The 25,922-nt window shown below is 42.3% G+C and overlaps 1 protein-coding gene across 2 annotated transcripts in view; it reads left to right on the forward strand.

Annotated features, from left to right (window-relative positions):
* TESK2 (testis associated actin remodelling kinase 2) overlaps positions 1-25,922 on the forward strand; it is a 135,941-nt gene that overhangs the window by 108,201 nt on the left and 1,818 nt on the right. Inside the window, exons 5-10 of one of the 2 annotated variants that reach the window (XM_065914119.1) lie at positions 13,831-13,977; positions 23,724-23,806; positions 24,031-24,115; positions 24,593-24,676; positions 24,866-24,952; positions 25,643-25,760. In XM_065914119.1, the coding sequence (XP_065770191.1) occupies positions 13,831-13,977; positions 23,724-23,806; positions 24,031-24,115; positions 24,593-24,676; positions 24,866-24,952; positions 25,643-25,760 (604 nt within the window). The remainder of the gene's footprint in view (positions 1-13,830; positions 13,978-23,723; positions 23,807-24,030; positions 24,116-24,592; positions 24,677-24,865; positions 24,953-25,642; positions 25,761-25,922) is intronic. The other variant, XM_065914122.1, reaches the window with a different exon arrangement.

The raw sequence follows: 25,922 nt of genomic DNA on the forward strand, positions 1-25,922 counted from the left end.
TGCATTGGCCTCCATTGGTTCCTTCATAGTGCCTGACAGTGATAACTGCTTATCATATTTGTTGATTGATTAAATGAATAAAAAATCAGTGACATTTTCTAGCTCATAAGTATTCTGTGATTTCCTCATTGATTACAGTGTAGTTTTGTAACCTTAGTGGCTTGTTAGAATTGCTTAGGAGTTTTTTTTACAAAGTACAGATGCCGGGACCTCACACAAGGCCTATTGAGTTAAAGTCTTGGGTGAAACCCAGGCATCTGTATTTGAAAATAAATTAATAGGGCACCATAGGTTATCTAGTGCCCAGCTAGGGTTAAAACATGGAACTCAAAATAAACTCTTAGCCTGGTATCCAGTCCTCTGCTCTAGCCTGCCCTGTTTTCTTCTTGTTCTCTTCCTCAACAAGTATTCCATAATTCAGGCAAACTAGGCTTTATGTGTTTCCTAAATGAAGTGTGTGTGTTTTCCTGTCTCCTTATTCATATTATTTCTTCAACCCAGAATACTCTTTTCCTTTATCCAATGGAAATCTTCCCCCTCTTCAAGACACTTGGCTCAAAGGCCACTTATTTCTGCATAAAACCTTTCCTGATTGTTTCCTTGCCATTGCTACACCTCCCTACCTCTCCCTTAGGTAGTCAAAATGTTTTCCTCCATTGATCTTCTTTTACAGTTTTTTTTTTTTTTTGGTACCTCTCTTATTATACATTTCACCATGTATTGAAGTTACTTTTGCTTTAGTTTCCTTGCAGCAGTGTAAGCTCCTAGAGTAAAGGAGGAATCCAGACTTCAGGGTCAAAAGACTTGTGTGCAGATCCCTATCTCAGATCCATTGAATAGCCAAAGGCAAGTTAGTTAAATTCTCTGGGCTTGGTTTCCTCATTCGTAGAAAAGGATGACAAGAATGTTTCAAGATCTTGCAAGGTTCAAATGAGGTAACTGTGAAAGTGCTTTGTAAAATCACTTGCTGGTTATTATATAATGGCAAACATAGTGTCTTACTTATCTGTATTCCTAATCTCCCAATAGTACCTTATGTTTAGAAGATGCTTTTATAGGTATTGGCTGAATGATTGAATAGGGAGGAAAGGAAGCAAACAGTAAACATTTTATGTCATCAAAAAAAATGAAATTGAGAAAAATCTTCCAGTGATTTTTAGTACCTGTATGAATGCGTAGAATTCTTGCCTCATGAATGGAATAATTTCTAAATGGCTTCTTAAATTGTTCAATTGTAAGACCTCTTGCACTGTTATCCTTTTCTTCTGTAACTAATTTACTCAGAAATTTCTTTTCTACCCAGACTAGCTAGTCAGTCAAACGTGTTTCTGATATGCTCAGAAAGAACAGAACTGAATACTGGACTTAGAGATAAAACAATAGACATTACTTGCCCAATAAATCTTTCAGTCAACTGAAGTGTTTGGATGAGGAAATATTTTAATTTTTAACCAATAATTTATTGTACTTGGCAGTATCAGGGACACTTTTTAAAAAATAACTTTTTTTTCTGATCATAAAATCACACATGCTCATTAAAGAAATAGCTAATATTTCTAGAATGTCAAGTTTGGCATGCATTTTCTTTTTTCACCCTGTGACAACTTGACAACCCTATGAGATGTAGACATTATTGTTACTATCTTATATAAAATGAAGCTGAGAATTAGATTAAATAGTACCTGAAAAACTCTTCTTTCATTTTATCTACTTAGCCCAATTTTCAAGTCTTCGTTTAAATTTTCATTATATTGGCTTTTCCTAATGGTTCCCCCTGCATCTAGATCATTAGATTATTATTCTCTTTGATAGTACTCTTCCCTTTTTCATTGTAGCAAATATCATAAAATATATTTCTTTATTTATTTGGTGTTTGTTTATTGTCCCTATCCCATATATCAATTCCAGCAGGACTGGGACCATGTTCTGTTTTGTTTACCATGCAATAAGTAGGTAGCAGGTCACTGAAGAGCATGGGCTTGGTAGAGGAAGTAGTGGACCTCCTCAGTTACTGCCTTTGTATTAAGCTCAGGATGCTAAAGACCACATTCTTAGATGTTGGAAAGTTGGAGTGTTAGTCAGAGGGCACCACAATTAAGGAGGACAGTTGTGTTTAGTGTGATTATTCTCTTCCCTAACTTATTACTTTGGCCCCTAGGCAAGGATGTTATAGAAGGACTTCAATTGTATGATGTGGAGTTTAGCATGGACTGCCTTTCAGGTCTATCCCACCATATTGTATTGTTATTCCATACCCTTGGGCATTGTTTTTTTGATGGGTATCTTTGAAAAAATTGTTGATCCATCCATGAAATCAGGAAGGAGAATGTACCTATGTTGATACTGACTAACTTATCCTCTACATAAATTCATATAAATACTTTTCTGGGAATACATAAAAGATAAGGAGACACTCATGAAGATTAGAGAAAAGAGTATTAAAAATCTGAGAGATAGTGGCTGGATCATACAGGGTCTTATAGACCATGGTGAAGATTTTGAATTTTATTTTAAATACAGCAGAAAGCAGTTGAAAGATTTTAGATAGGAGAACAGTAGGATGCAATTTGCATTTAAAAATAGCACTTTGGCTGCTGTGGAGAATAGATTGTAGAGGGACAAAAGTGAGGACAAGGAGACCAGTGGGGGGAAACATACAGATTATATGAGAGAATGTGGGTAGCTTGAACTGGAGTGGTATCTGTGAAGATTTTTAAAGGTCTCTTTTAGAAATAGAAATACAAGGTCTTGTGACTTTGATAAGAAAAAGAGTAAGGAATCAAATGAGGCCCATTTTCTAGGTGAGTGGTTGTTTCATTTACTGAGATTTGGAAAATTTGCAGAATGCTGATGGAATGCCTACTCAGCCATGTATGTGTTACCTGGGATTTTTTTTTTTTTAACATAACACTTAATCAGAATAGTCTGTTTGCTGTGGAAGACCAGACTCAAGTCTTTGATCTTTTTAAGGATAACACATCACTGCATCTTAAAGCCCTTCCTTGGACAAGACCTTTTTGGTCTAAGCTCTAAAGACTGAGGTAGCTGATGAGAGTAGATTCATGGAGAGTGTAGAAGGGATCTCTATATGTAGATAAATGGTTGGAGATGCTTAATATGTTCATTAATTCAATTACCTTTTATTGAGGCTTACACTGATCTAGCAATGGCATTGAATCTCAGTGAACTCAAAAAGTGAAGTTAATTGTGCATTAGAACCTTCTGAATTTATTTGGAAGAGGTTTCAGAATTCAGCAGCTTGCTCATTCTCTGCTTCTAGCCATTTAGAAAAATTTCTTAGAATTTAGCATCCCCAAAACCGCTTTGAGTGATATATCCAGATCTGCTTGCTTTGTTTGAGTTGAGAGTTGGCCTTAGACCAGTGTTAGCTGCTTCTCAGAGAGTCCAGTGACTGATAGAAAAAAGATAATTTGGAATATGTTGATAAAATAAATCTAGACTTAACTTCACTTGAGATTAATCATCTCATTTTTCTCATTTACTTTCTCATTTTTCCTGTGTAGCTTGCAGGACCTTAGTTCCCCAGCCAAGAATCGAACCTGTGCCCCTGCAGTAGAAGCATGGCATCCTAACCACTGGGCCACCCAGGAATTCTCTACTCTGTCTTTACGGAGGGCACATAATTCCAACATTTGAGATTGTCTGAAACCAAAGAAAAGGCTCTCTTTCTTTGCAGCTGTAGATACTTATGTATACATGCATGCTCAGTCACTGTCATGTCTGACTCTTTGTGACCCCATGGGCTTTAGCCCACCAGGCTCCTCTGTCCATGGGATTATTCAGGTAAGAATACTAGAGTGGGTTGCAGTTTCCTCCTCCAGGGGATCTTCCCGACCCAAGGGTCAAACCTGTGTCTCCTGTATTAGCAGGTGGGTGGATTCTTTACCCCTGAGCCACCTGGGAAGCTCACTTATGTATACACCAGACCTGGAATCTGTTTTCTCTGCAGTTGAACCAGAACTGGCTGACTCCTCTTTGCCCACCCCTTCCTTTACTAACTCCAGCTAGTCTTTGTGAATTTTTGGATCTTGCGGATAATTAGTTACCTATTTAACCCTTAGTCTTTAGAGGAAATTTCTCCCTGCACTTGGAGTGACTGTTGAGTTGGGAAGCTGTTTTCCACTTAGCAAATTGGAAACATTTCCTTCCTTTCTGCCCCTCTACCTACCGTTTGCCACTAGAAGGTACCATTTGGGCTTATAGTTTGCCTCTAAATTTTGCTTGACTTTTTCCTTATCCATAGGCCAAGTTGTGTGTTGATATGGACAGAAGAGGTGGAAGAAATGATTGGCTCATTTGGTAATAGAATCTCCTTTCTCCCCCCCTCCTTTTTTTTCCCTCCTTTTTTTTAATTGGAGGATAATCGCTTTACAGAATTTTGTGGTTTTCTGTCAATCATTAACAAGAATCAGCCATAGATGTCTTCCCGAACCTCCCTCCCATCTCCCTCCTATCCCTCTCAATCCCTTCTAGATTGTCACAGAGCCCCTGTTTGAGTTCCCTGAGCCATACAGCAAATTCCCATTGGCTATCTATTTTACATATGGTAATGTAAGTTTCCATGTTGTAGTCTTCTTTGATATAAATCATCTTAATTAGAAATGTAAACCTCTTTTGGTTTCCATTTTCATTTTGTCCACTATCGAGCCCTTACTCCTGAGATCTGGTGAAGGGGGAAGCAGGATCTGTTGTCTTCCTTAACAGATTGCTTTGTTCACTGTGAGCTCAATCACAAGGTAAATGTCAGAGGTTCCTGTCTGAATCTGGAAAATGTGAGGTTGTAGTAGATGTGGGGTAGCAAGTTGGAGGGAAGAATGCTTTTATTTATTTTTTAAAATTTGAATTAAAAATTTTTTTAAATTGAAGTATAGAAGAAAACTTTCAAACATGACCTTAATAACTGTGTCACTGGTGAAGATATCATGGAGGTAGGGATAGGAAAGCAGACTGGATAGAGTAGTCAGGAGACCTAGGCTGATCTTAAATCATGTCTGAGATCATTGATTGCTAGTAGGGCAAAGAAAATAGTCTTAGTGTTATCTTAGTTCATTTCTTTGAGAAGATTTGTTTTACAGATTTATCTTTTAATGTTTATTTAAACAAATTTGATTTTGATTATGAGATGTTTACAGTAAGAGTTAAAGATCTGTGGGAAAAGCTTAGTCATACTTGTTTGAATCTTGTGGGTACACAGTCATTTTGATGTTTATAGTAGTTTATGTGCATAGAAAAACACTTGTACTACTTCAGGTGCATTAAACAAACATGTTCTTAAAGTGGTGAACGGTTTATACTTCGTGTCTGCAGGAAGTATGAGGAAAGAGTGAGTGGTATCTTTATGGCCTCTTCTAACCTGGTTTTTTCAGCTACTGACAAATGCCTTCTCTAATTTTCAAAGAGAGATCTTAGATATATTATTTTAAGTCCATGTGATTCTGATCACTTTAAGGAGTTTGCTGATAGAGTGGTCAAAAGACCCTCAGAATTTCCTTCCCCTGAGTGGCCAGACAGGCTGTTTTGTATTTTGCTTTGTGTTTATTGCTACCGTGGTATCTGCTACATAGTGCATGCGTGCTAAGTCACTTCAGTTGTGTCGACTCTTTGTGACCCCGCAGACCTTAGCCCACCAGGCTCTTCTGTCCATGGATTCTCCAGACAAGGATACTGGAGTAGGTTGCTATGCCCTTCTCCAGGGGATCTTCCCAATCCACCTCTCTTATTCCTGCATTGGCAGGTGGGTTCTTTACCACTAGTGCCATCTGAGAAGTGTTCAAGTAAGCATTATTAAATGTTTGTTTTGCATGATATTTATCAGAAAATTCCTCTAAAAGCACATCTCTCTTTTTGATCTTAAATTACAGTAATTACAGAATTGGGAGAGCTTCTAATAAAAGAGGGAACTTAAAACCTGCCTCTATTATTTAAATGTACCTAGTCATTCATTTATTAATTCAGTGATTTATTATTTACCTTACTGGATACTGGACTTACAAACTTGAGAATGATCTGGTCCCTGTCATCACAGTTATGTTGCAATATGATAAGCATGGTTGAAATACATACAGGGGGCCCAAGAGGCACAAAGAATGGGGTGGGGTATCAGGAAATGCTTTCCAAAACAAGCAACTCGAGTTGGGTTTAGAAGGATGAATAAGAATTAGCAAAGCTATGAAGGGGAAAAAGAGTATTCTGCATAGTAATTAAGCACATATGAAAACAGAGAGAGTTTAACATTTAAATATTCTGCAATACACCTTGGGTTCCCTTTCTCTTTGACTCAGTTCATTACGGCTGACTGCTTGAGTCATGCAGGTCCCGGTGGACCTTCTGGAGTGGAGGCTGAACTGTGGCAAACTCAGGCCTTGGCAGATGTGTGGATGTGCACTTCACTTGTGTGGTGGCTGTGGAACCTCAAGCTGAGAACAGGGGGCTCCTTTGGAGCATGAGCCTCCCACAGGGCGCTCTTGGGATGCCTGTCCCGGAATTACCCAGGGCAGTAACAAAGCTTTCTTTTCTTCTTTAAACCAAGCCAGCAGGATGGGATGTCTGCTAGCCTTTGTGTTTGGAGCCAACCAACAAACATACAGTGACCAGCACAATGGCATTGTTGGGCTTCAGTGAAAAGTAGGTCGGGGCCCAGGCCCTCCTCTGCAGAGGGCCTATCCAAAGAACAGAGGTTGGACAAGCCTCTGATTTGGCTGTTTGATATTGATGCTGGTTTCTGATGGGCTTCTGACTTACTTTCGGTGTGTAAGATTATAGGATTTCTTCCCATTGTTTCTATCAACACCTCTATTTGGAATCTCTGAGTTGCCTTTGACTCTTCTCCCTCAGTTCTCATATCTACGACTCGTTTGCTAAATCCTTTAGATTCTACCTCTGTTTATTCTAACTCTAGCCTACTTTTTCGTGCCTGTAATAGCACTGTAAGTCAGGTGTTTGGTCATCTCTGATCTGGGCTGATGGAGTAGCCTTTAAACCTCAGGCAATGGCAACCCACTCCAGTACTCTTGCCTGGAAAATCCCATGGACGGAGGAGCCTGGTAGGCTGTAGTCCATGAGGTCGCGAAGAGTCGGACATGACTGAGTGACTTCACTTTCACTTTTCACTTTTATGCTTTGGAGAAGGAAATGGCAACCCACTCCAGTGTTCTTGCCTGGAGAATCCCAGGGATGGGGTCTCACAGAGTCGGACACGACTGAAGTGACTTAGCAGTAGGAGGTTTAACCTCCTCCTGTTAACACCTGTTAACACCATGAGCTTTCTAAAATGTAGTTTCAGTCATGTATTAGTTTCCTAGGATTGCCATAACAAAGCATCACAAAGTGAGTGGCTTATGATGATACAAGTTTATTCTCTCATAGTTCTGAAAGCTTGAAGTCTGAAATCAAAGTGTTGGCAGGGTCTTGCTCTCTCTGAAGGCTCTAAAGGAAGAAGAGCCTTGCCTCTTCATGGTTTTTCTTGGTGTTCCTTAGCTTATAGACACATCACTCAGATCTCTTCCTCCATTGTTGCCTGGCATTATCCTTGTATGTCTGTGTCTCCTCTCCTCTTTTTGTTAAGATATTAGATTAAGGATCCATCCTACTCCAGAAGGACCTTATCTTTACTTGATTACATTTGCCAAAGACCTTATTTTCAAATAAGATCACATTCACAGGTAATCAATTCATTGAATCTTCATAACTCTATGGGTTAGGTTCTATTATTATTCCCATTTTATAGATGAATGTTAAGGAGTAACCAACCCAGGTCACACAACTAGTCAGAGGTGAGAATCAATCAGAGGCAGCCTAACTCTGCAGTATGTGGGCTTCACCACTATGTTGTACTGCCTGGCTTCACTTTTTAACCTCATTCCTTCTCCCCTGCTTATACTTCATGTAGGGAAAGAAAAAAAAGAGGAATAACTACTAATCACTGCACTTGGTGCTCCTTTTGCATAGAATGTCTTTATTACTCCCAACCCTGCATATGGGCTTCCAGGAAACAGAACTGAATCCTCAATGGGTGATTAGCCAGGCCTAGTGGGAAAAGGTATTCCAGGTAATGGGGCCAGCAATGTGCACAAATGTGCAAGTAAGCAGGGATCAGACCCTTATAAGCAGGAGTGAAAGACTTTATATGACATGCTAAGGATTGTGGATTTTATCCTAAGAGTAATACGGCATCAGTGAATAATTTTAAAAGGGGAATGACTTAAGGTTGGCATTTAGAAGGTTAATCTTGAATATATTAAGGAAAATGGATTGGAAGGAGGGCTAAGTCTATTCAAGATGTAAGGAAAAGAAAAGAAGACTACTCTGAAAGCTAGTAGAGTAACCCAGGGGAGGAATGATTATAAGATATTAATAGTGGAAAGAATGAGTTGTGTACTGTGAGCTAAGCTAAGCATGTGCTAGACATGTTAATACTTTGTATATCTTATCTCTTTTTATTTTTCCCTGCTTTTGATTAAACACCAAATCACTTTGGTTCTACCTCTGAGATGTCTCCAGATATTAACCTCTTTTCCATTCTCTCTCCCAGTCTTTTTCAGGCCTTTGTTACTTCTCACTTGGATTCCAGGAGCCTCCTAACTTGTCTTCCAGCCTCAATTCCTGACCTTTCTGTACAGTTTTTACGTTACTGTTAGAATGATATTTCTAAAGCACATCTGGTCATTGTCCTGGGTGAAAAACATTGTTAATTTTTGTATCATTTCTACTACTAGACTGTGAACTAAGGGCAGGGATTGGCCCCACTTAGTTTTATGTTTTCATGTAGTAGGTTTTCAGTATTTCTGTACGTGTATGGATAGAGGTGGCTGGATCTTCCTCGGGACAACCCCGCTAGTTAGGTGGCAGCAAATGATGTCTGTTAGTGGAATGGCAGCACATTCATCTGCCTTAAGTGCCCTAGCTCTAGGCTATTTGGGTAGATTTTTCACAAAGGAATAATAATTCTTGGAGTTGATATTTTCTCTAGTACCTCTCTGAATATGCCTTTGAACTACTGTTCATAGATAAGTTTGTTTGATTATAGATATCACTACTTTGATAATTTAGAGTTAAGAAAAGGTAACCATTTTTTCTTATTCTTCTGACTGGTTATGATTGGATGAGGTTATGATTAGAATCAGCAGGAATTGAGAACAGGAGTCCTGGGTGTAGTGCATGTTACCTCAGTGAGAGGTAAGTATTGCCTAGTCCTGCTCCAGAATATTCTTTGTATGAACAAGTTTATGTGTCTCTCTGTGTCTGAGTGATACCATCAGACTCTATAGGGCATATATGGAAAGAGCCATTCTCAGCCTTTTAGGATCCAACTCGGATATTACTTTTTCTCTGAAACTTTCCAAACTCCTCAATATCTACTTTTATACCCCAAGTATTTACCTCTGCTAAAAGGTTATTAGTATTATTTATTTACCAGTGTGTCTTTCATGAACTTCTTTACGGTATAAACTATTTATATACCCACATTTACTATGTGGATGGGACTCTTGTAATCACTGGGGGATATAATGTTGATGTAAATGGACAAGTTCTTACTCTCATATGGGGGTGGTAGGAAGGGGAGGCGGAGAAGGCAGTGGCACCCCACTCCAGTACTCTTGCCTGGAAAATCCCATGGGTGGTGGAGCCTGGTAGGCTGCAGTCCATGGGGTCTCGAAGAGTCGGACACGACTGAGCGACTTCACTTTCACTTTTCACTTTCATGCATTGGAGAAGGAAATGGCAACCCACTCAAGTGTTCTTGCCTGGAGAATCCCAGGGATGGCAGAACCTGGTGGGCTGCCGTCTATGAGGTTGCACAGAGTTGGACACGACTGAAGTGACTTAGCAGCAGCAGCAGCAGAAAGGGGAGGAGTGCTCAATAAGTATTTGGAGAAATAAGCTGATATTCCTGAGTGGCCAACTGAGTGTGTGCTTACCTGTTCCTTTGATAATTTTCTAGAGTGTTGGCATATGATTTTTTACATACATAGTAATATTGTTCAGTCACCAACACATATTTTGTCTATTCATTGCCTTTTAAGAAACAAGTCTTTAATGAAATCAAGTATCACACAAATGAAATGGCAGAAGCTCTTAACATTTTACTAAACTATGAGTAGGAGAAGCAGGTTTTGGTGTAGGTGAACTTGGGGAACAGTCACTTAGAGGTATTAAGTCCCTGTGACACATTTGATTAGCTGATGTTATAGTTTCTGAATTTGAAAGTTAAAAAGAGTAACAATAAAAATTATAAAATCTTCTCTCTCAGGTAGGTATTTAAATGTGTTGCCAATGCCTACGGTTGTTTTGTGGAGCTCGCAAGGGAGTGGTCTGGAAGAAAATGAAAGCAAAGCAGCTGTCCCCAGTCCAGAAAGCTGAATGTGCGGGGACAGTTGTTCTTGCCTCTGCTTCCCACAGTGGGATTTGTTCAGAGCACACACCAGCTGAGTCTGCACACGGTGTTGCTTATGGGGAAGTGGATGTTCCAACTAATGGGCACACAGAGTGTGTAGCAACTTAGAAATCTTCCTTGTTGGCAGATCTCTAACTTCCTTTCCTCATACATGCAAAGGTCTTGAGACATTGAGACGTTGTGGTTTCTGAGAGCCCCAGAGGCTTATCAGCCCCACCAAAGGATTCACTGAAGGCAGGCAAGAGAAATGGGTTATAAACTCCTTTTGGTTTCCCTCTCTGGTCCTGGGTTTGTGCTTTTTTCCCACCATGTCTGAAAAGTCAGAGCCTAATAGCCAGTGTGATTCCTCACCTTGTCTCACCTCTCTCCTCTGTTCCCCACCCTATGGCTTGGTCTGTGGATTTCTCAGACTTTCAGAGACATGGAGGGACAGAATAAACATGCGTTTGTCTGAATCAAGAGTCGTGGCTTACCCTGGCCCACAGAGAGTACACATACAGGCTTTTTACCAGTCTTTTCTGCCTGGCCCTCAGTGGGAAACCTGAGTGGCTCCTGAAGTCAGGCCTTCCATGTCACACTGTCATGGTGCCAAAGAAGTGGATTACAACCTTGTCATACCTTTTTTACTCTCAGAGCTAGCGAAATTTGTCTACATGATTAGCTGTCAGCTTTATTGCCCCTCTATAGCTTGGAATTTGCAAGTGCACTTTCCTTTTAGCAAATGGGCACCTCAGATGTGAACCGTGAACAAATTCAACTGGAGTGAAGAGACTAAGGTGCTATGCTAATGCCGTCATTATGCTTTGTTTTGAGATTTCCAAAGATGGATTGTCAAACAAGATGAAGCAGATCAACAGGTTTCCCTTTTGAGAAAATTGGCGTATTTTTAGCCATTCTCTCTGCCTTGCCAAACCTGATCTACTTCATCCAAGGATCTGAAATGCTGCCTCATGCTGCCCCCAACTGGTTCTTTTTGGTACTCATGTTACCACATCAGAGAATCTAAGATTATATGAAACTTCTATTTTTTTTTTCTTAGCCCTTTCATGTATTTGTATTCAATTCTTATAATAACATCGTGAGGTATATGGATCATGGATTATCATACCTGTTGTATAGATGGAAAAACAGAAGGAAAGCCTCATTAGTCGATTTGTTCAAAGTAAAATGGCTGTTAAGAGGCAGAGTTGGACTAAAATTCAGTTTCCTTGTCTTCTCTCCCATTAGGTTCCCTAGTCTTTTGTAAATCCAATATCACCCCCAACTCCGGAAAGATATGAAGTGCTTATTTTTAGACTTAGAGGAATTTGCCCCTTTTTCTTCCTTGGAAGGAAGAGGGAAATAATACATCATGTGACGTTTGAGTAAATTCATTTGAATTTAATTAGCGAAAATTTTTGAGCTCCTGTTCTGCATGAGGCTCCCTGGTCCAGGTGCCACAGCCTCTAACTCTCCAATTTAATATAGGGGTAGAGTGTGAACTCTGGAGCCAGACTGCCTGAGTTTGAACCCTGGCTCTGCTGCTTAATAAGTGGGTAACCTTGAGCAAGTTGCTGAACCTCCAAATACCTCTTGTAAAATGAGAATAATAGTACACTTACCTTAGGGTTTTGTGAAGATTAAATGATGTAATTAATGTAAGTCCTCAGAGTAGTGCCTGGCACAAAGTAAGCACCAACTAAATAAATACTAGCTGCCACTGCTATTGTTGTTATTATTATTATCTCTGTATGAATAGACTTATTTGCTCTTATAAAAACAAAAAACAAAGCAGCTCTTTGTGGGTATGTAGGAATGACAGACAACCAGATTTCTTGAATGAGTACATCTTCATGTAGTTTCCACTTAGCCTTGTCTCCTACTCACTTATCAATGCACTTTGGTCTTATTCTGGTCTTAACCACTTTACTGAAACTGCTCTGGCCATGGTTGCCAGTGACTTCTTATTTATTTATCTGGCTGCATTGGGTCTTGCGGCATGCAGCATCTTCTGTTGTGACACGTGGGCTTCTCTCTGATTGTGTCCCATGGGCTCCAGGGTGTGGGCTCAGCAGCTGAGGCACAGCGTGTGGGATTTTCAGCTCCCAGACCAGGGATTAAACCCTCATCCCTTGCAGTGGAAGGCAGATTCTTAACTACTGGACCACCAGGGAAGTCCCGCCGGTGACTTCTTAGAGGCAAATTCAGTGGACACTTTTCAGGCTCATCTTACTTAATCTGTAGCATTTTGATACTTTTGGTCATTTTCTCTTTTGGAATGTTCTCCTTCTTTGGCTTCTGTGGTGACATTCTTGCTTGGTGATTCTTCCTCTGCCTGCTTCTGTAAATGTTCCAGTTGTTTGGGATTCTGTTAATTTCCCACTTTACATGTTAACCCCTGGGCAATCCCATACATTCCTTAGCCTCAGTGACTACTTCAGCTCAATGTCATTGCCTCCTAAATGTTAGTCTCTAGCCCAGATTTTTTTCCTCAACTTCAAACTGACTTGGTACAGGGTATCTCCACACGCCCTTAAGCCTAGCATGTCTTAGTTGAACATTGTTAAATGTCTTTTAACATTGCCTCTTCTTAAAACCTCCTCTCCCTATATTCTGGATATTTAATAATGGCACACAGGGGCCAATAGCCTGCAATCAACCTAGGAGCTTTTCACTGTTCTCATCCTCCTCATCAAGGCGTTCATCAAGTTTTTTTGACTTTGTCATCTAAAATCTTGAATCTTGCTCTGTTCCAATGCCTCCACTATTGCCTCAACTCAGGCATTCTTCCTTCACCAGGATTACTGCAGTAATTTCCTAACCTATTTTCCCTTCTCCATATTCTCCACTCTAATCCATCCATCATACCATTGCTGAAATAATCTTTTCCTTAAAAAAGCAAATATGAGCATGTTGCTCTTTGGCTTAAAAGGCTTCTTTTGTTCCCTATAGACAGGATAAAGTCCATATACTTTAGCAAAGCATATCAGCCTCACCTCTCATGCACTCTGGCCATACTGAGTAAATTAGTTTCCTGAATACACCATGTTCTTAACCTATAACTTGATGTCTGCTGCTCCCTCTGTGTGGACTTTCTTTCCTGCTCTCCCAAGTCATCCTTTGAACTCCTCGGTTCCTTTGTGCAGCTTTCTCTGACATGCCTAGGTTGAGTCTGTACCTTTCCCTTTGTGCTGTCATACTGTACAGAGCTATCTTTTAGCATTTACTACATGCTATTGTTTGTCTATATCCCTTAATAGATTGTGATCTCAAAGGAAGGTGCAGCATCTGCCATAGTGCCTGGATGCAGAATAACTGCTCAGTAACTTAAAAAAAAAATACAGTCTCTGTCTCCTAGGTGTTTACCCTCTAGTAGTTTTACTCCCACCCTAAATGTTGCTGACAAATGGTAGCTGGGTTTTCCTTCTGTTTTGCAGTATATCAACTCTGGAAACCTGGAACAGTTGCTAGACAGTAACCTGCATTTGCCCTGGACTGTGAGGGTGAAACTGGCTTATGACATAGCAGTGGGCCTCAGCTACCTTCACTTCAAAGGCATTTTCCATCGGGACCTCACCTCTAAGGTACGAAGGCTTTACTTGCACAACTCTTTGAGACACTATCTTCCATTTACCAAGAAAACTGCGTTAAGAAACCAGTCATTAATGAGCTTCAGAATGTTGGAGATCTCTTATAAATTCAACATTTAATCATGGAAGATACAGCTTATTACTGTGTATAACTAGTCCTTAGAAAGCCAATCTTGGCTCATAGCAGGTTCCTTTCATTGCTGAGTCCATCAGCACATACATCTTGAGAACCTTTATTCTTAGTTTTACTCACTACTGGATGTGTGTTGCAGGAATAGATGGCACAAGAACACATAAGAGATTCTTGCCCTTTAGGGGTGACAGTAGTCAAGGCCGTGTGGGAACCTGCCTCTTTGTATTCTCTCCCATGGTCTCCACCAGGGGTTCTGTGATTTTTAGTCACTTGAGTACAGGTTTTGGAGGCCATAATGTACTGACCCATTTTCTTTCTGTGTGATTGAGTTTCTGCCATCCTGCCAGTTCCTCTTTGGCATCAGCTGGTCTCTGTAGTATTCTCTTGCTATCCAAATTGCTGTGTGACCAGGTTAGAAAAGAGTTGCTTTTAGAGGAAGTTGGCTATACTACAAGGCAGACACCTCAGGGCCAAGTAGCACAGGATACCACATGACAAGGCTTATATAAGTAGTACTGTTTGTACTACTATATATAAAAAATAGATAACCAATAAGGACTTAATATATAGCACAGTGATTCTACTAAATACTCCATAATGACCCATATGGGAACAGAATCTAAAAAAGAGTGGAGATATATATATACACACACACACACACATATATACACACACATATATATATAAAACTGATTCAGTTTGCTGTACAGCAGAAAGTAACATAACATTGTAAATAAACTATACTCCAATAAAAATTTTTTTAAAAATAGTTCTGTTTGACCATTCATATGGGAACTATAAATCATCTAATATAACTTGTGTTCAGAAGCTGATTTAAAAGTCTCCTAGGGAGGTATATGAGGCTTCCCAGGTGACTCAGTGGTAAAGAATTCACCAGCCAATGTAGGAGATGCGGGAGACATGGATTCGATCCCTGGGTTGGGGAGATCCCCTGGAGGAGGACATGGCAACCTTTCAGTTTCAACATTTTTGTCTGGAAAATCCCATGGACAGAAGAGCCTGATGGACTACAGTCCATGGGGTCACAAAGAGTCGGATACAACTGAGCAACTGAGTGCACACACATGCATGCAGGGGAGGTGTATGGAAGTTTTATACCTGTCTAAGAATAGCGGTCACTTCATTCTGCATCCTCAACACATGCATATGCACATGTACATACATGCATATACATATTCAGGCAGCTCTTCTGTCATGGATAAGGGGGTAAGGAAACCTGTTATAGGAAAAAGTTTGCAAAGGGAACAAAAGCAGGCTGTGCTCTCAGAGCCAATAGACCTAGAGCAGTGAGTCCCTGGCTACCTCCCATTAGAATGGTTCTAGTGTTCTAAACAGCAGTACTGTCCCCAAGGGACCCTGGCCACTGGTTTGTGACTACTACACAGAAAATAGCTTTCAGTAGTGCTCATAGGGCTCGAGTTGTGGCAGTGCCATTTGTAGTCAGCTGCACTGTTACTGAAGAAACCTTAAGATTGGTGGAATCTGGTGACCAGCTGAGACCTAGTTGTGAGAAGTCCTTTATCTTCATTGGTATAAGCAAGAGCTAGACAGCTGGGAACTGGATGGTGGTGTCTTATCCCTTCATCAGCCTCTTCTTCCTTAGAAAGTCAAGACTTAGAAAACTGCACCTGTTCCTGGCAGATGGGTGGGGTTGTATCAACTTAGATACTGTCTTAAGTTGATGGCTTACCTTGGGCATGCAATTAAAATCAAATTGTTGCTTCCTACTTAGAGAGCATCATGTCTTCTAACATGGAGGGAGGTCATGATCAGTTATCTGTCAGTCACACAGATATTTCCTACATACCCACATGAGTGTCTTCTGTGCCTGGCACCATGCATGAAGGAATATTCGAGAAAGATAATTTCTGACCAGAGATAGTCTGTTGGCAAATAATTGAAGAAGAGTTCATAGCATTTTATAATTGAGTGTTTAGCTATAGACTATGGGTTTTCAGTGAAAAAAAATCAGTAGATTAGGGTACCTAGGTTTTCTGGAGGAACTCATCATATTCCATTCTGTGCCCCCAAAATATTTTATCCCATTGTGCTAGTGTGGTTCTGTCTGGGATTGTCATATTGTATGTATTGTAAAAATGACTACCCTTTTTGGCTCTTTAGGGTAAGACCACTGTCCTTTGGTTTTCCTAGTTGATAGTGGGTGTTCCCATGTCAGCTGGTTTGAGATGAGAAACTAGGAATTTAGGAGAAAGAATTCTCTGGTATTATTGGGTGTACTTTCTTGGGTCTGAACTTTAGGGGGTGGTGAGAACAAATGAGTTTGCAACCGGGAGACAGGCTGGGAACTACACTTTAGGGAATCTCAAGTTGAAGAAAAACAAGCAAATTTTATAAGCCAGGCCATCCAGTTTGAGAGACTGTATTTATTGCCCTTTTATCCAAATGTTTCAACTTCACAGTGTTGCAGAGATTAAGGAGAGGTTGTAAGTTCACACCTAGACCAGAGCAGTCCCACCCAGGAGACCTGTGTGGTGGTGACAGTGACTCTAAGAATGAGAAGCCTAAGGGAAAAATAACGCCAACGGGACAGAGTAGGGCTTTGAAATTTCCAATTTATCTCCTCATTGTCAGCCTTGGGTCTGAGTTTGATTTCTTTAAGTGCAATAAAAGGTTTACTTATATATTAGTGTGTACACATCCAGCTATTTGATGTTTATACTGTGTCTGTGTCTTCCACCAACACATGAGTTTCTCAAGTGCTGCTCTTATTCACCTTTTTACCCCTAGCACCTAACATAGAGCCTGTCAGAGTAGAGGCTTCCTGGCCCTCTTTCAGAAAATGTGCTTGACAGCATGGAGGCCAGAACATCTGCTTGAGAACTGAGATTCTGAGTCCCAGATCCAGTTTTACTCCACCTCTTTAAATGACTTCAGTGTTCTTGGGCCCTTAGTGTCCCTAGGCTATTGACATCAGCCCTGGCGTCTCAGACCAGAGCTAATAAGAGGGATTTAAAGTAGTGGGAGTGTGTTTCAGGTGGGTAAATCAGGACAGAGAGAAGCATATGCCACTTTGCAAATGATCCTGGGCCTAGAGTAGTGGCAGAGAAAATCCTAATTTCCAGAGTGCCTACTGAAAGTAGTATTATTGCCTTTGTAGAATTCACACATCAGTGGTTACTGCAACACTGTTTTCAAGAATTAAAAGTCTGTCAGATATAGCTGTTCAGTCTAATTTTGTAACTACTTCTAAGAAACAGGCTGATTTAGGTTTGTGCAGTGGCAATGCTGATTCAACCAGTCCATCCTAAAGGAGATCAGTCCTGGGTGTTCATTGGAAGGACTGATGCTGAAACTGAAACTCCAATACTTTGGCCACCTGATGCGAAGAGTTGACTCATTGGAAAAGACCCTGATGCTGAGAGGGATTGGGGGCAGGAGGAGAAGGGGATGACAGAGGATGAGATGGCTGGATTGCATCACAGACTTGATGGATATGAGTTTGAGTAAACTCTGGGAGTTGGTGATGGACAGGGAGGCCTGGCGTGCTGCGATTCATGGGGTCGCAAAGAGTCAGACACGACTGAGCGACTGAACTGAACTGAACTGAACTGAATGCTGATTACTTAGAAGGAAATGGGAGGTTGTGTGGCTTTAAAAACATTCAGTTCTTGAGCTCCATCAAGAAGTGGCAACATGCAGGCTAGAAACGGTTGATGCAATTGTATGTGAGCCTTGCTCTTAAGGGCAGCTAAGGAGGGCTTCTTTGTTTGTTTATATATATATATATTTAAATTAGAGGATAATTACAATATTGTGATGGTTTTTGCCATACATCAACATACATTGGCATTAGGTATACATATGTCCCCTCCCTCTTGAACGCCCCTCCCAGCTCCCTCCCCATCCCACTCATCTAGATTTTCACAGAGCACTGGCTTTGGGTTCCCTGTGTCATACATCAAACTCAAGACAGCTGTTTCAGAGACTGGAGAGAACATGAATTAGAAACAGAGTTGAATGCTGGCGGATGTAGAGTGTGTGTGTTAGGGCCCTTTGTAGTCATTTTTTATAATGAAAACTATTAACAGCCTTTTGGAACCACTTATACTGTGCTGTTAGAGGAGATAGAAATTACTGGAACCTAATCTGTACCATCCATGGGCTCTGAGTCAAGTTGGAGATACAGATATGTGAGCAGATTACTTCCCAAGAACTATGGAGAAGGTATAGGATCATATGGTGGAATGGAGAGGAAGGGACAGGACACATTATAGCAAACCAGATAATCTCCGAATTGGACTCTAGTTGTCTCTGGGACATTTAGGAGGGCAGTTCAATCTCTGATCTTGCTGTGCTGTGAAAAGAAACTTTTAATCTTTCTTGAGACATAGAGTCAATACTTTCTTTCTAACTGGATTTATGGAGTGAATTTGTTGGGGGTAAAGGGAGAGAGGTGTTGGCACACGGAAAGCCATTTTTTGTTGTTACAGAAATAGCTTTAGCTTAGAGCTAACACTTACAAATGGACCTGGCATTTCTCTGTTTAGGTGGTTTTATTCAGTGCTGGTACAGACTGTGCAGCTATTCTAGGAGACCTCAGGATCTGCTCTCAGGTGTCTCCTCGGGCCCAGCTCTGAAGGGTTTGTGCATTTCTGTAAGAAATGTGTTCATGGCCACCTCTTGAGTCTCTTGTCAGCTTGGTCTCCATCATGGAGAGTCAAATGTATGATTAGTGTGTGCCTTTCCACTTGCTTTCGAAAGAAGCTTTACTCGTCAAACTTTCACATGACAAACTTTGGCCGAGTTCTTTCTGTATGTCTGCTAGGTTAGAGATACAGAGATGAATAGGATCATTCCCTGCCCTTTGAAGAGGCAGACATGTAAGTCTCTCTGCTACTGTGTGATGTATTATAATAGGAGTAAGGACAAAGAGGAATGGAAGCCAGGCGGCAGCAGTGCCTGGGCTCCTCTTTGAACCAGAAAAGGTCACCTCTCACCTCAGGGAAGTCTGACTGGGCCTTTCTTATGTCTGCTGCTTACTCCAGGCATACTTTTGAATAAAGCATTCTTCAGCTTGATTTAATGGACTTTGTATCCCTCAGAGCCTGAAAATTAGTCTGGGTTCTTCAGAACCCCACAGTGGTCTGAGTTCATATTTTGTCCTCTGTAGTCAGTCTGTATTACGGCCATGTCTAAGTTGGGTGAGAAATGCAAGCATTACAGTAGGTGCCCTTGGATTAATCAGCTTTGGAGAGGGGGCTAGCATCCCAGATGAAGGGGTCTTACTGTATTGCCTGCACAAACAGTGCTGCCTTCTCCATGGGCCCGGGCCTCTGCTTCTGTCTTAAGACTACATTGTTCCTGCCATGGCCTTGCTGTCTCTAGTGGAAAGCTTTTCAACCAGTTTTTCTGGAAAGGCCAGAATCATTAGTGGGGGATTCTATTCGAATCAGGAGACCTGCATCTTTACCACTCATAGTTGTAAGCTTCACTTTTCTCATCTTAAATGTAAAAATCTCAGATCTGCCCACCTGACAAGGTTGTTTGAATCACTTGGACTAGTTTATGAATAGTGTTTTATTATTAATTCATAAGGTACCACACAGGCAGAAGTAGACAGTCTTTCCCTTGCACAAGGGGCTAGGAAATATTCTCAAGGGCACTTCGCTCTTAAGATATTGCTGCTTTGCTGAATCTTTTAGCATATGACGTACAGCCTACAGCTATAGGAAGGGACTATAGAAACGGACACTCAGGTCAAATTGCTAAGGTTAGAGAGAAGAGAATACAAAGGATACTTTGGAAAAGGATATTGAACCCAACCTGAGGGTACAGAGAAGACTTCTTGGAGAAGGTGATGCCTGAGCTGAATCTTGAAAGTTGAATTCTACTTACTAAGTATTGTGTGTGTGTGCTTAAGTTGCTTAGTCATGTCCGACTCTTTGTGATCCCATGGACTGCAGCCTGCCAGGCTCCTCTGTCCATGGGGATTCTCCAGGCATAAGTACTAACTAGAGTGGGTTGCCATGCCCTCCTCCAGGGGATTTTCCCAATCCAAGGATGAAATCCATGTCTCCCACATTGCAGGTGGATTCTTTACTGACTGAGCCACCAGGGAAGCCCTGGTGTGCAAGACCTGGGTTTGATCCCTGGGTTTGGTAGATCCCCTGGAAGAGGGCATGGCAACCCACATTGTGTGTGTGGTGGGGTTATATTCCAGATCACATCAGATGAATGGCATAAACAAAGGCATAGAGACATAAACAGTATGATATGCAGACTGTGAGGCTGAAGTGGTAGGGGATAAGAATTGAAAGCAGAGGAGTCTGATCATATACTGTCTAACTTGGATTTTATCTTCTAGAGAGGAAATGAAGAACCATTGTTGGCTTCTTTTAAATAACAGCTTTTTTGAGATATTACATAAAATAAAATTCATCCTTTCAAAGTATACATTTCAGTGGTTTTTAGTATATTCAATTATCACCACTGTCTAATTTCAAATCTTCTCATTGTTCCAAAAGGAAAACCCCATGACCTGTTCTCCCCTCCCTTCAGTCTTTGGCAACCACTAATCTTTTTTCAGTTTCTATGACTTTGCTTAATCTGGACATTTCATAGAAATAGAATCATACAATATATTATTGCTGGCTTTTACGTAGGTGAGTAACACAGATTTACATTTTACAAAGATCATGCTGGCAGAAGTGAGGAAGGTGGATTTCGGAGATCAAGCCTAGCCTAGGCTACAGAGACCATTTAGAATATTGCAGTATTCAGAGGAGGACCTGAATTAAGGCAGTAGTCATGGGGATGAAAAAGGAGGGGGCGACTGGAAAACATTTAGAAGCTAAAATTATTTGGAGTTAAGAGTGGAAAGTCTAGATGAATCCCAAGTTTCTAGTTTAGTAAACTGGGTGGAAAATGGCAATACTAGCTGACATAAAAATACAGCTAGAGATTTAGTTTTTGGGGAAAAGATGAGTTCAAGTTTGCATGTATAGAGTTCAGTGTAAATAATCCAGATGTCATCCAGATATAGACTGGATGTGCAAAGCTGAAGATTGAGAAATAAAGGTCAGTGCTGAGGATATACATTTGGGAGTCATCAGTACAGAAGTGGTAATTAGAAAAGAAATGGGGAATAGTCTCCACAAGAGAGCACAAGCTGTAGGCCTAGGAGAACCCTGAGAGCATCACCCTTGGGGGATGGGAGGAGGGGCTTGCCCTAGAGTGTTCAGAGTAGCCAGAGGTAGAGAAGGAAATCTATAGTATCACAGAAGCCAGGAGAGAAGAATCAGAAGCAACAGAAATAGCCTGTAATTAGCCTTTGATAGCTAGTCTCTTTGCTCCAGGGCCACAATGGCTTAGTCTGTACATGCCCAGCAGATAGGATTCCTGAATCATATATAAAAGTGCTGAAGGAAATAATCAGCAATGTCAACAGCAGCAAAATCAAGTAATATTAAGGACTGGTTATGTCTATTGAGTTTAATGCCATGGAACTCAGAGGAATCCTCAGAGAGAACACTTCCAGCAGAAGCCAGTGAGGAAGGGGTGGGAGATGACAAAGTAAAAACAGCAAGTGTTGCCAGCCAGACTTCACTAGTCTAGACCCCACTAAGGGTAGGCTCAGGAGTTTATTGAAAAACTCCATAGGAGTTAATCCTGGTCAGGGTTCCTCCCCATTTTCCTTATTACCTCAGATACAGACTCCTAAAGTTGGCTCTTGTGGTTTTCATAGTCCATCTTTGTCTTTGGCTCCAGTGCCTGGCTGCTGGCTATGGAGAAGCTTTAAGAGAGGCAGGGGTCACATTCCAGATCAGAGGCAGACTGGGCTAGGCAGGCTAACCCATGTTGTGGGGCCCTGATCAACCTTACCTTAACCATCTCTCAGCGGCTCAGAGAAGCTACTACTGTGAGTCACTTCCTCCTGGATGGTTGGTCTACAGTGAGTGTACGAGAGGGCTTCATGAATGTGAAGATGGGACAGAAATTGAACACCTTTGATAAGGGCAGTGTACTGGCCATGCTCTGTTCCTTACTGCTGCACCTAAGCTGAATTTCACAGGATTGTTTCTGAGGGCTGTAAAGCCAGTAGTAAACAGGACTTTAGACTGATCCTTGGAGAGAGGAGCCTGAGTTGTTGATGAAAAGAAGAGGAGGAGGGGAGGAAAACAAGCAACAGATCTGAGTCGCCCAAAAGCCTAGACTTTGGCTGCCTAATAGACAGGCTAGCTTAGAACCCATCTTCTCATAGATTGTAAAGTCAGGGAGCTGGGGTCGGGGTGGTGGATTGCTGAGCCAGGGGACTGATGGAAGGGCTGAAGCCAGGACAAGCACAAGGACAGGCCTGCTTTGAAGCCAGAGACAGTTATGTCTATCAGGAAACGAGGGCAGTAGAAGATGTAATGAAATCACAGGCTGCTTCCAGCTCAGAGAAAGAGAGCATAGTGTGATCACATCAAGGCCAGAGTAAGGGACTAATTTGTACCTGATGTGAAGTAACCAGATGACTTGGCAATGCCTTGGCAACTATGTGCCAAGGTGAGGAAGAGGGAGGGCTAGAGGGCCTTGCCAGTCCCAGAAATGTCCCTGTGAGCCAAGGATCCCTGCTCTCTGCTGCACCTGGAGGAAGGGAGGTAGAATGAGGTGTCTCCTGAGCCAGAGTGGTCCATTTTGAATGATATTTGGGGAGAGCTTGTTGCTGCTTTATGTTTAAAGTCATTTGGGTTTATCCTTTCTCTGGAGACAGCAGCATTTGTTCAAAAAGCTTGTCCTGAACCTCTCTCATAAATTGAATACTGTGAGAAAGGAAGGCCCAAACCTGAATTTGCCCCTGAGAGGCTGATGGACTCTCTGCTAGGCTGTAAGAGGAAGTGGCAGAGAGGAGTTAATGGAGTTGAGATGAGAAAGTGGAAGGTAAGAACTGGAGAGGTTAGGACTGGAAAGGTAAGCTTACCTTAAAGCACACTAAATTTTTGGAGGAAAAAAGAATTAGGAGAACATTCCAAATGGAAAGGAAGAGCAAAGGCAAAGGTTTGAAGGGCCTGTTCAGACTTGTCTGTAACAAGTTTGGATGAAGATATGTACAAAGGGCACCAGGGGCTCAGATCACAGAACAGAGCCAGATCATGGAATTTTAATGCCAGAGGAGAAGGTGGTTGTGATCTTGTAGGCAGTGAAAGTTGGTGTAGGCTTGGGCACTTGTCCTGTGCTTACATTACTTGGCAAGGTCAGGCCTGGTCTTTGAGTCTCTACGTTCTGAGGGAAGAAGGAAGGGGAGGCCAGGGTCTGATAGCCTGTCTTCTTCCACTAGACTGTAAGCTCCAAGAGAACAAGGGTTTCTATTTACTGTGGTATCTTAGAACCTTGCCTAGCACATAGAAAACAAAGATAAATATTTGTGTTTGGAGCATGGTATGAATCCTAGGGCAGCCACCCAAGATCCAGGCCTAACTCATCTTACATGGCTATCAGAGACCCACTGGGGCCAGCCCAAGAGCATGATTTCACCAAGAAGCAAAGGACAGGGTACCCTGTGGTAGTAGGGAGGGGTGGTGGGAAACTCTGTGGCTGGCTGGTCCCTTCTTCTGAGCCATGTCTTCTTCTTTGGGAACCCTAGAACTGCCTGATAAAGAGGGATGAAAATGGTTACTCTGCAGTGGTAGCTGACTTTGGCCTGGCCGAGAAGATCCCTGATGTCAGGTAGGTAGCCCTAACGGGTGCTGGGGTCACTGAAGGGACTGAGGCGAAGGGAAGACTCCAGCGTCCTCTTCAGAGGCTAGGACTTGGCCACAGCCCAATCTCAGCTCTCTAAATTCAGTCAATTTTGGTATGCCCATCCTTGGGGGAGAGAAATTCCCAATGGTCAGATCTCCCATTGCACCTGCCAGTGGCAAGCTCATTTTTCATACAATCTCACCCCACAGCACGGGAAGTGAGAAGCTAGCTGTGGTGGGTTCACCCTTCTGGATGGCCCCTGAGGTTCTCCGAGATGAGCCCTACAATGAAAAGGTGAGTCTGGGGGCCCCAAGGCCTGATTCTCTGTAGAATCCATTCTTAGTATAAAATGTCTTGGATTACCCTTCACGTATGGGGTAAGGATCTATATCCTTCCTGCAAAGTCAGCACTGGTACCTGTCAGCTGCCTGGTGAATGAGCTGAATGAAATATGATCAGTATTTCATTCCACTTCCCTGATGGCTCAGTGGTTAAGAATCCCCCTGCAAATGCAGGAGATGTGGGTTTGATCCCTGGGTCAGGAAGATCTCCTGGAGTAGGAAATAGCAACCCACCCCAGTATTCTTGCCTGGGAAATCCCACGGACAGAGGAGACTGGCGGGCTACAGTCCAGAGTCACAAAGAGTTAGACATGACTGAGCAACTGAGCACATGGTCAGTAGGGCCCAAGCCTGGGCTAGTGAACATGAGCGGCAGAAACCCCACCTCTTACCCCATTGAGAGGGAAACTGAGATCTCACTACTCACCAGGCGGACGTGTTCTCTTATGGTATCATCCTCTGTGAGATCATCGCCCGCATCCAGGCTGATCCAGACTATCTTCCCCGAACAGAGGTGAGCTCCAGGATGGGGATCAGTGCCACTGGAATTTTTTATTTTCTTGGGGTGGAGTTCCTGGAACTTAGTCTGTGGCTTCTTCTCTGGGGCAGTTTTCCACCTCTCCTGAGCAGGCCAGGATGGGTGGAGGGGTTAATGACCTGTCTACCCATGTCCCTGCTCCTTCCCCACCATACCCATCCACAGAATTTCGGGCTAGACTATGATGCTTTCCAGCACATGGTGGGAGACTGTCCCCCTGACTTTCTGCAGCTCACCTTCAACTGCTGTAATGTGAGTATCTTTTTCTCCCAGGCTTTGGTTGGGGCTGGCTGAACCCTGTTCACCTGGTTAGGACCATTGGGAGAGGCTGCTAATTAGCCTCATAAGGGACCTCTTTCTCAATGAGTGGCAGTGCCTATGTTTCTTCCTCTGGGCCTATCGGACTCTGGCCCAGAGCCTTGGACCAAGGAAGGAAAATTGCTTTGTATTATCCAGTCCTCAGCTTGTAGTGTAAACCTACTACCCCTTTTCTTGGATATTGATGGAGCTTTGGTCAGGTTTTAGTTGGACCATGCATCCAACTGGTCCAAGGCCCATAAGAAAGGCTCTTATTAACACTTTAGGTCTGGGGCCGCACCTACCAGTTGACTAAGTGGTAGCTGGGACTGGTCCAGGTAGCTTCCAGAAACATGTTAGCTGCAGAACTCAACAAAGAATGGAACCAACCAACGTGAATACCCCCTTTTGGAGGGTTCTATGCCAAACAAGGGGACAAGACATAGAAAGGCTGCTGAGATAGGGGAGGGTACTAGACAATAGCATCTTCCCTGACCTTCACTCTGGCTGTCTTATGGTCTGGAACCTTCAGCAAAGATCTCTTAGATACACATCTGACTCTTAAAAGATGCCAGAAAGAGACTCAAATGCCATCCTTGGGATGGAAGATAGGTCAGGGCTAATGGCTGGTGTGGATGAATACAGATGGACCCCAAACTACGCCCATCCTTTGTGGAGATTGAGAAGACCTTGGAGGAAATTCTGAGCCGCCTACAGGAGGAAGAGCTGGAGAGGGACAGGGAGCTGCAGCCCACAGCCAAGGGTAAGAAATGAAACCAGAATGTCCACCCTGACCCCATGGGAGGATATTAGGATGGTGGGGGGCGAAGGGGCTTCCCCTCTAGGGCTGTGATCACAGGATCCCATGTACAGAAGAAAGGCAAAAAAGCAGGGGAAGCAGGAAAAGTCCTGGAGCTCTGCGCTA

This window comes from Muntiacus reevesi, chromosome 1, assembly GCF_963930625.1.
Source record: "Muntiacus reevesi chromosome 1, mMunRee1.1, whole genome shotgun sequence".
In the NCBI taxonomy this organism is placed as follows: Eukaryota; Metazoa; Chordata; class Mammalia; order Artiodactyla; family Cervidae; genus Muntiacus; species Muntiacus reevesi.